Source organism: Symphalangus syndactylus, chromosome 10 (genome assembly GCF_028878055.3).
Source record: "Symphalangus syndactylus isolate Jambi chromosome 10, NHGRI_mSymSyn1-v2.1_pri, whole genome shotgun sequence".
NCBI classification, from domain to species: domain Eukaryota; kingdom Metazoa; phylum Chordata; class Mammalia; order Primates; family Hylobatidae; genus Symphalangus; species Symphalangus syndactylus.
The window spans coordinates 130,775,277-130,785,643 of NC_072432.2; the positions used below are offsets into that span (position 1 = coordinate 130,775,277).

Below are 10,367 nucleotides of genomic sequence, written 5' to 3' on the forward strand. Positions count from 1 at the left end.
GCAATGCACACTTTATCAGAAAGGCGCGGGGAGTCGGGAAGGGTTTTGTTATTTTTAATTAAAAGTTTTTATCCCGAAATTTCCCTGGGGAAAGCTAGTGCTTTTTCCCCCGGAATGAGAAGGATGGGGGGGCGGGGGAGTTGTGTCGCCGAGCAGCGCTTAGAGAGAGATCCCCCCATCCAGGGACACAGGCCTCGCCCGTGATGTCGGTCTCTCCTCGTAGCAGCTGGGCGCTGTACAGTGAGGAACTTTACGCCCCTCAACAGGACACGGTGAGAAGCCTGTAACACACCAGACACCGAGACTCTAACGCGTGGCGCAGGCACAGCGCGCACAGCCTGGGGTCCCGCGCTTGGTCGCCGACCATGTCACTCCAGAAGGGAGACAAACTTGCAGGCTTCAGACAGGACGGGCTCAAAGTAGTTGGAAGTGCCTACGCCGCGTCCCGAGAACAGTGGGTGCCTCCGAGGCTCAGGCGCTTCCAAGTGAACACACCAAGGGGAGGCCAAGTAGGGGAAGGAGAGCGGGGCCGAGGAGAGCCCGAGCAGCTCTGGAGAAGGACCCGGGCTCCCGAAGCGAGGCCTGCCCCCAGGCGGCCTCTGGGAGAGGCTTGGACTTCAGCGTCCCAGAGGCCGCGTCGTGCGATCCCTCCCACCCCACCCCAACTCGGACACACACGGCCGGCGGGGTTACAGCCCCCGCCAGCATCACCCCTCACCCACCCAGTGGTGAGAAGGGAGAGGGGAGACAGAACGACAGGAAAGGAGGACGGGGCGCAGAGCTCAGGGTCCCGGAGAAGTCCCGTCCCAGGCGGGACCCCAGGGCGAGGAAGGCCCAGTCGGGGGTAGGGGAGGAACCCCGGGAGCGGCCGAGACCGAGGCAGCGGCAGCGCGCAGCGCGGCCCCTTTAAGGCTCTCCCCGCCCACCGATGGAGAAGGCCTCCGCCCGCCGCTCTCCCCGCCCCGGGGTCCCGGCGAGAGCCGCGATTGGGCGGGCGCGGCGATCCCTTTGAAGTGTGGCTGCCGATCGCGGCTATTTGACGTGCGGCTCGCGGAAGGCGAAGGTTTTTGTGTTGCTAGCCGGGGCCAGCGGCTGTGGCGGCTGCGGCGGCGTCGGTGGAGGAGGGGAGGCGGCGAGGAGGCGCAGCACCCGCTGCACCGCGATCGACGCTGCGGAGCGAGCCCACCCGCCCCGGGAGCTCGCCTCCCCGGTGCTCCCCCGCCCTCCCCGCCCCCCCAGCGGCGCTGCCTCCTCCAAATGAGCGATTCGCCCGCTGGATCTAACCCAAGGACACCCGAAAGCAGCGGCAGCGGCAGCGGCAGCGGCGGCGGCGGGAAGAGGCCGGCGGTGCCGGCAGCGGTGTCCCTCTTGCCACCGGCGGACCCCCTGCGCCAGGCGAACCGGCTCCCGATCAGGGTCCTGAAGATGCTGAGCGCTCACACCGGTCACCTCCTGCACCCGGAGTACCTGCAGCCGCTGTCCTCCACTCCCGTCAGCCCCATTGAGGTCAGTCCCCGGCCGCTGCCCCCCGACACCGGCCCCATTCCTCCCACCGCGACCCGGACCCTGACCCAGCTCCCTGCGCCCCGGGGCTCGGTGCGACGCCCAAGTCTGGTCACGCCGGCGGGCTGAGTGAGGAGGGGAAGAAAACCGAGGGATCAGAGCCCACCAGGGCCTCCCCAGGCTTCCCCGTGGAAGGGTCTCCTTCCACGCTCGCCCTTCGGAGCTCCGTGTTTTCTCTCGGATTGGATTTGCTCCTGGAGTCCCCTCTGGGTCCTTTACTTTTCCTCTGATCCCCAGTTTCCAGCCAGGAGGTGATCTCTGTTGGGTCTTCCCCCCCCCCCACCCCCACCCCGCCCCCACGCCGGGCTGTTTTCTTTGAAGCCCTGGCTGCCCGGGTCCCACTCCGCCTCTGTCCCATCTGGTGAGGGCGCACGGCGCCCGGGCGCTCCCGATCCCGGGTCTTTCTTCCTGCCTCTTCCCTGGGTGCCCTCCCCGGGAGGGAGGGGCCACGGAGAGAGCGCCAGCTGCAGCCCCTCCTTTAGAATCCGCGTTCCCCGCTCCTGCCCCGCGGCGCCATCGCCAGAAACCCGTCCCAAGCGAAGTTCCCCCAAACTAAAGGAATGTTTTTTCCTGGGCCTGGAGGAGGGGGACATTAGAGGGAAGTGGCGAGTCACAGCCCCCACTCCAGAGACGTCACCTTCTCCCTCAGGGGTCCTGGGTGAACCCCTTCCGCAGGGCCTGCGGCGCACCCCGGGACCCAGCGGCAGTGTGGGCGCAGTTCTGCCAGCTGCCGCGCCCGGCCCGGCCCTCGCTCGCAGACCCTCTCCCCAGGCCCGCCCCGCCCCGTGGCGCCGCCGGCCAGCTCCCCGGGCGCCCCCGCTCTCCCCGCAGGCCTCAGAGTCTCACTCCTTCTCCCTCCCCCTGCTTCTGTCTCCCACAGCTGGACGCCAAGAAGAGCCCCTTGGCGCTGCTGGCCCAGACCTGCTCGCAGATCGGCAAACCGGACCCGCCGCCCTCCTCCAAGCTCAACTCGGTGGCGGCGGCGGCCAACGGGCTGGGAGCGGAGAAGGACCCCGGCCGCTCAGCCCCGGGCGCTGCCTCCGCGGCCGCGGCCCTGAAGCAGCTGGGGGACTCCCCGGCCGAGGACAAGTCCAGCTTCAAGCCCTACTCCAAGGGCTCCGGCGGCGGCGACTCCCGCAAAGACAGCGGCTCCTCCTCGGTGTCTTCCACCTCCTCCTCGTCCTCCTCGTCCCCGGGAGAGAAGGCGGGCTTCAGGGTCCCCAGCGCCGCCTGCCCGCCCTTTCCCCCGCATGGAGCGCCGGTCTCCGCGTCCTCGTCCTCGTCGTCGCCCGGCGGCTCCCGCGGCGGCTCCCCGCACCACTCTGACTGCAAGAACAGCGGCGGGGTTGGCGGCGGGGAGCTGGACAAGAAAGACCAGGAGCCCAAGCCCAGCCCGGAGCCGGCAGCCGTGAGCCGCGGCGGCGGTGGAGAGTCCGGGGCGCACGGTGGCGCCGAGTCCGGGGCCTCCGGACGCAAGTCCGAGCCGCCCTCGGCACTGGTGGGGGCCGGCCATGTGGCGCCGGTGTCTCCCTACAAGCCGGGCCACTCGGTGTTCCCGCTGCCGCCCTCCAGCATTGGCTACCACGGCTCTATCGTGGGCGCCTACGCCGGCTACCCGTCTCAGTTCGTGCCTGGCCTGGATCCTAGCAAGTCCGGCCTCGTGGGAGGCCAACTGTCTGGGGGCCTGGGCCTGCCGCCGGGCAAGCCCCCCAGCTCCAGCCCGCTCACCGGGGCCTCCCCGCCCTCCTTCCTGCAGGGATTATGCCGCGACCCCTATTGCCTGGGAGGTTACCACAGCGCCTCGCACCTCGGCGGCTCCAGCTGCTCCACCTGCAGCGCGCACGACCCTGCCGGGCCCAGCCTGAAGGCTGGGGGCTACCCGCTGGTGTACCCCGGGCACCCGCTGCAGCCCGCCGCGCTCTCGTCCAGCGCCGCCCAGGCCGCACTCCCCGGCCACCCGCTCTACACCTACGGCTTCATGCTGCAGAACGAACCGCTGCCGCACAGCTGCAACTGGGTGGCGGCCAGTGGGCCGTGCGACAAGCGCTTCGCCACCTCCGAGGAGCTGCTCAGCCACCTACGGACCCACACGGCCCTGCCGGGAGCCGAGAAACTTCTGGCCGCCTACCCCGGGGCCTCGGGCCTGGGCAGCGCCGCCGCCGCCGCCGCCGCCGCCGCCTCCTGCCATCTGCACCTCCCCCCGCCCGCCGCCCCCGGCAGCCCCGGTTCGCTGTCCTTGCGGAGTCCACACACTTTGGGGCTAAGCCGGTACCACCCCTATAGCAAGAGCCACTTATCCACAGCGGGGGGCCTGGCCGTGCCGTCCCTCCCCACAGCCGGACCCTACTACTCGCCATACGCGCTGTATGGACAGAGACTAGCTTCAGCCTCGGCGCTGGGATACCAGTAACTACAGCTCTTCCTCCACCCCAGCCCCCTCACCCTCCTCCCTCTCCCTCCTCCTCCCTCCCCACCTGCCGTCGCCGCTGCAACCTCCACTACTGCTTGACCCTGCCGGGATTCCCCGTCCAGCCCTTCCCCACCGGACTGTATATTTATTTACTGTAATGTTAGCTTACAAGCTGGGAATATAAGTGCATTAACGGCCCACATGAGTCAATGGTATGCAAAAAGTCTGTGTTCCCCCAAATAATAATATTAATCCCACAAATAACGACATAATCCTCGCCCCTCTTCCTTTCTGTCATTTTCTTTTTCTTAGATATAAGTTTTACATTTTTTATTCCTTTTCCTCTTTTTTGGTTTTGATTGGTTTGGTTTTAGGGAGAGGAGGGAGAGTTGGGGTCTTTGGGTTCTTCTAGACGTTTTGTTTTCCCTTCCTAGGGAGTTTCTTGCATGAGTCTTAACTTAAAACTGCGTTTCCCCCTTCTCTTTTTCCCTCTTACCCCTTCATTCCCTCTTGTTTCCTTCCATTTGAGGTTCTATTTTTGTTTTTTGTTTTGTTTTGTTTTTTCCTTTGTTGTACAAGTAACAAGAGAGGAGATTTTTTTTTTTTTGTAACTCATTTTGGGGGTGGAGGGGGCCACCTGAGTGGCAGGGGCCCTGGAGCTCTATTGACTTGGTACACTGCTCCGGGACTCCTCTCCCACCACCCTCCGCGCATAGGGTCCTTGGTGTGGACCCTGCCCCCCAAAAGTAGGGCCTTGCTCCCCTACCTTGCTCTAAGCACGGAGAGCCCTGACCCTACCAGTAGGCTCGCCCCCAGAGGGACCCAAGTGGCCTGGCAGAGCCTTGCCGTCCACCGTCACCTTCCAGACTCCCGCCCCTGACACCCAGTGGCCACAGTGCCCCTGTCGGGGCACCTGGAGCGCTCACCTGGTTGAATTCAAAGTCCCAGAAGGCCCCGCTGGCGCGAAGCCGGCCCCTTACATTTTGAGAAGTGCTTTATAGTCCTTGTTTTTCTCTCCCTCATGGGGGCAACGACCCCTCCCCTGGCAGTAGGGGTGGGGTAGGTGACTCTCGCTAGATCCCTCCAAAGCAGACCGGTGGCGATGTCAGCGGACGTCAGGAGCTCGTTAGCTGCGTTCGGGGAAGTTTGGGGCGTCAGGGAGCTCTCGGATCACAGCAGCCCCCGCATTCTCCTAGGCCTGGCCCGGCAGAGCCCCCAGAGTAGACCCCGTAGCGACTGGGGTCTTCTCCCCACTCCTCCCTCCTTCTGGTCTGATGCGGCAGCGCGGGGGCTGCGGGGCCTATTTGGGACGAACAGAGCTCTCCCTTGGTAAGACTTATTTTGTTAATAAATGGAATACTTGGCTATATTCACACCGTGGTGTGCTTCTGTCTTGCCTCGCCCACCCTCTTCCAGACACCTAAGCAGATGCCCTTCTTTTATCCTTGTTTAAAATGCCTTATGGTTTCCTTCTGTGATTTCCGTTCAAGGACGAGTTTAATGCCTTTCCTCAAGAAATGGGGGAGAAAAAACAAAACTTCTGCCAACGCATTACAAATAACATAAAACCACCTTTTAATTTTTTTTCCCCAGTTGGTTATGTAGCTCCCAGCCTCACTTCAAAGACCTTGACATTTCCTGGGGCCAGGGTGGAGGGTGTGTGTAAAAGTGGATTTTCCTCTGGGCCCAGATGCGACGTGCTAAGGGGGCTAAGAAGGGACCCCAGGACCCCAGCACCAAGGGCTCCGGCAGAGACTCCAGCAGCGCAGTCCTGGAGCCCGGCGGCCTGGCGGGCAGAGACCACATGCCTTTGGCGCCACCTGGTGGCAGGAAGACGAGCGACAGGCCTCGGAGAGAAGCCGCAGCCCGCACTAGCCCCGACGGCACCTTGGTTCTTCCCATCTTCTGAACTTGAAGGATTTCTACCTGCTGTTTTTTGGGGCGTTTCCTCTCTCCTGACCAGAGGGTAAAGGCACCTGCTGAGAGGGTTGCTTCTCAAGGCTTGGGGGCTCCCCTCAGCCATCACTGGGTTGTCGACCTGGGTCATCTGTGCCCCGGAAACTTCGAAACGGGGTTTGGGTTTTGCTGAGATGCGACGATGACTCGGGACCTTGAAGCCACTCTCAGTCCGGAGGAGCCGGGCCCCTGGGCCTGGCTCGTCCATTTTCTTGAGCTCGCACGACTGACACTGGCCTCTGCATCCTCGAGCAAGAGAGGGCGGGTGCTGTTTACTGACGTGTTGTCCAGGGAGCCTGCCCCCTGTGCCGAAGACAGGCCCTGCGCGAGTGTCCAAGGCGGGAGGAGAGAAGGGACAGCTCTGGGAGGCCGAGCCACGTCCAGCCCAATGCAGACTCGCTGCCCTACCCCCAACAGCGAGAATGGGGTGCGCCCGCCAAGGCCCGGCGGCTCAGACTTCGGCTGCCCGACGCCAGGACCCCGCTCCATCGGGCCAGGGGCGCTCGCTCCCTGCGCAAGGGCCTGGGCGCGCGGGGCCACTGGGACGCGCTGCAAAACCGCCTCCTGCGCCGCTTCCCGGCCGCGCTCCTCGTGGGATCTGTCGTTGGGGTTGTGCTGTTTGCTTTTTCTGTAAGGAATGCGACTTGGGAGATCGTGCTCTGAAAGGTGCATGCTTTTGAAACGTCTGTGGCCCGAGGTCAAGTGCAGTGCGTAGGGTGAGGCTGATTTCTCTGCGCTGTTTTTGGTTGTCCACAAACTCGACGACAGACAGGGCGTGTGTGTGTGTGTGTGTGTCCAAATTTTTGGATCTAGCAAAAGGAAAGGGATCCTGGGCTGCTCCTACCACTGGGCACTGGGAAACCCGAATTAGAGAAAGTGCCCTGAGACCAGATCAGGGTCTTCCTAGGAAACCAGCATTATCCAATTTCTGGGGGTTCAATCTGGCCCGAATCTTTAAAAGAACTAAATGTAGCGACTCGTGGCTTTATTGTTTCTTTTTCTGTTGTTTTGTTCGTTGTTTATTATTTCTTTGCCATCTTTCCTTCAGAGACCCAGCCCCTCACCATGTTTTTTAATGCCTGCTAAAAATAATGGAAATTGCTCCCTCTGTAGGGCGACTTAAACTTTTCTTTCTTACACTTCAAGCCTATCTACAAACCAAAGGGCTCCTCTTGTTGGGAAGAAGGAAGGAAGGGACGCACAACAAGCAAATTCCCTATACCAAAAGAAACTGTTCTAAAAGGTGTTTGGCTTATACCTTAGGTGTAAGAATGCAGTTAGAGAACTCTTTAGACTACAGAGTTTTCCCCATAAAATGTATTGGTGGCCTTTGGTGACTGGGAAGTTCACTGTTGGACCTGGTTGGAATAGGCTGCCCCCAACTACCATTGTGGCCGCAAAGGGCAGGTCATGTAGTCTGGAGTGTCCAGTTCTACTCTGAAAAGATGGCTCTCCTCACCTAAGAAATGTGACAGTTTTAATAAGCTGATGGAAAGTTTGTTACTTTCAATAGCTTAATTCCCATTAAACAAAGTTGCCATCTTAATGGAGGTGGTGCTCCCCTATCCAGTGCTTATTTGCATAATTAATGCCTCCAGCAACCCTTTCTTTGAGGGTCACCTCCACCTTCCATTTCTCCACCTCCTTCTCTTCCCAGCCCTCCTCTGCCTCTTTCTCCTAATCTCTCCCAGGCGCCAGAAATGGGGCTGGTGTTCCCAAAGCACCAGGAAGGGTGGAAGCCACAGGGCTGGAACTTGAGACACTGGATGTTCCTGGCTCCAGGTCCTATTTTCACACCTCTTGCCTGGTTATTTTTGTGGCCTTGTGGCAGCCATGGGAGGAAGGGAGGAGGAGAAAGAGGGGAAAGACTCACCCTTGGATATAGGCTGGACTCAAACAAAATCATGTGGTGTTAAGTTTTTAACTTCCCAACTGTACACCCGCAAACCCATCTCCTAAGAAATTCATAGCCCAAGCGGGAGGTGTGGGGCCCTTCCCCATCTTTCTACAGCCATAATTGCTCTGCCCTACCTAGCATACTGTGATTGTATCTCTGGTTATATGAACTAACTCCCTCCTGATGTATGTCTGGGTTACGGTGGAATTCATCTTACAATAATCCTGTGGCTCTACACTTTATTAATCATTCTGTAGGGGAAGCTGCACTCCAGTTTTCTGTTTGATTTGATTTCATTCATCCTGTCTTTTTGCAAAATAGATGGTTGAGTGCATCCGATAATGTATGGTTTAATTTGGAGCACTATGGGTTTGAATTACCATTTTCATAATGTGCTGTGCATTAATGTGTTACATCATTTATAAAGAGGAATGTGCCGGGTTTCAAACTTTCTCCTGAAAGCCAAAGTCACCTAAAGGAAACAAAGCCAAATCACATCAAGCCATCTTCTTACCTCCCTGCCAGAGAGCCTCCTGCCTCCCCAACCCCAGTTAAATCTGCCAAAGCTCATAAAACCCAACATGAAGCCTTTGTATTCACATAATGCAGGTGGGTGTCGAGGTTTGGGGGGAACTTTGCACATGGCTGCCCGGGAGCCATCAATGGCAGTACAAAGCTCCCCCTCATTATTGCATAACAACAGCTTTGCAGCCAACCCGGTTTTCATTTTTTTTTTTTTTTTCGGAGACCTCCAGTGGATGGCTCTTCGTGGACCCTAATCCCAGCACTCCCTCCCCAATGGCTGTAATAACACCAGCTGTCTGTTACTCAAACTCTGACTGAGGAGGAAAAAGCACTGATTATCCAAATACAGTCATTAAAGGGGAAATGTGTTTTTAGGACTGTCAGAGTGATTAATGAGGGCTAGCCGTCTTTGCAAATGCACTTGTTTAGTCTAACTGGCAGCTTCTATTTTCCTATTGATTTATTGCAGCCGTTGCCGGGCCTTGGTGTGTGCGAAGTCAGGGCACTTCACAACTGCGCCCTGTTTAAACAGGAAAAGCATGCACCATTTTGTCCAGGAGGGAGGGAACAGCCTAAAGTCTCTCCCTTCAGTTCAGTCTCCAGTGGCCCGGACCAACAAAGAAGACATTAAAAACCTGCAGCCGGGAGAGGGAAGGAAACTGCCTCTCCTTGGTTGTCCCTGGTCACTTGGTTCCAAGGTCAGTGGAGACGCACCATGGGCCCCTGGACAAAGCCCGCCCTATTGTGACACTCAGCATGCCCACATTTTCTCCGACAGTCCCCCGAAACCCGCTGTCAGCCCCTGAGTCCACGTTCAGGAAAGGCCCCCAGCAGAGGGAGAGGCAGAAGAGGGAAATGCTGACGCGAGGTAAGGGGAAAAACAGAAGCAGAGCCACCCCTGCCGTCCAGGGTAGGGCAGGGGGTGTCATTGCGGTAAATTGATAGACCAACAGCTGGTTTCCACCTTTACAGAGAAGAAGGTGGGGTGACCTCTATTGCAGAGAGTGATACCGCCTTCTTTCCACTTGTACATTTCATGTTTTGACAAAAGATGTAGCTAATGACCAAAATTGAGAAATGGCGGCTTGAAAATAGTCCCAACTATTTGAGGATTTCACTTCCAGGTGGCCATGATCGAAGCAAACAGAATTTACAGAATTCTTGTTAGGTGCCCAGCACAATGCTGGATACCGTGAGATGCAGAAGAAAACTCAGACAAACTTCCTGCCCCATTGAGCTGGGGGAGACAAGATGCGCCCGTGAGACAGGGAGCAAGATTGCATTATACATAACTGCGTTTCTGCTGATCTGAGAAAGTGCTAAATCATTCTGTGCAGACAGCGGAGAAGAGGATAGGATATAATAAGGCGCTAATTGTGCAGATCAGATGGTCGTGCCAGCCACAGGAGCTGGAGGAGGGAGAGCTCACTGGGGCTGATATAGGGAACCTGGGGCTCCCAATTCCTCCTAAGCCCGTGCTCTTTTGAAGATGGGTGAAGTTCTCATTCTATAGTGATGAGAAGGCTGAGCCCCTGAGTCAGTAATTTCCATTCCTGGAGCAGATCAAGCAACAGGCTTAATTAAGGCTATATAAACACATCTGAATTTTCTTCTACCCACTCTCTCCCTAATCAGCTTATACCTCCCCCACAGCATTCCCAGCATGGAAATGGTTGGTACGTCTTCCTAAATGAAAAATACCTTTCCAGGTTTTCCTGGGATGGTGGCATATCACCAGCATTATTAACACTTCCTAAAACAGAAAAAGCTGCTAGTAGATTTAGATTACATATGAACTGGGTTGCCTTTTTCTTAAGAGAAAATAATTTGAACCTGTTGGCTGAGAGAAAAGGAAGAGACTATATATATATATATATATATATATATATATATATATATATAATTTTTTCCAAGACGGAGTCTTGCTCTGTTGCCCAGGCTGTAGTGCAGTGGCGCAATCTCTGCTCACTGCAGTCTCTGCCTCCCAGGTTCAAGCAATTCTCCTGCCTCAGCCTC

The 10,367-nt window shown here is 57.8% G+C and overlaps 1 protein-coding gene across 1 annotated transcript; it reads left to right on the plus strand.

The window, feature by feature from the left end:
* Positions 1 to 745: 745 nt before the first annotated feature.
* On the plus strand, positions 746 to 5,346 carry ZNF703 (zinc finger protein 703). Its single transcript, XM_055295951.2, has 2 exons — positions 746 to 1,506; positions 2,444 to 5,346. Exons 1-2 carry the CDS (start codon positions 1,258 to 1,260, stop codon positions 3,971 to 3,973), a joined length of 1,779 nt encoding a protein of 592 aa, XP_055151926.2. The 5' UTR covers positions 746 to 1,257; the 3' UTR covers positions 3,974 to 5,346.
* The last annotated feature ends 5,021 nt before the right edge of the window (positions 5,347 to 10,367 follow it).

What these genes read in the sequence shown, in the direction of transcription:
- ZNF703 (XM_055295951.2), top strand. Translation starts at nt 1,258, where the DNA reads ATGAGCGATTCGCCCGCTGGATCTAACCCAAGGACACCCGAAAGCAGC. An exon ending in CTCCCGTCAGCCCCATTGAG is followed by an intron (nt 1,507 to 2,443) that starts GTCAGTCCCCGG and finishes TGTCTCCCACAG; the next exon opens with CTGGACGCCAAGAAGAGCCC.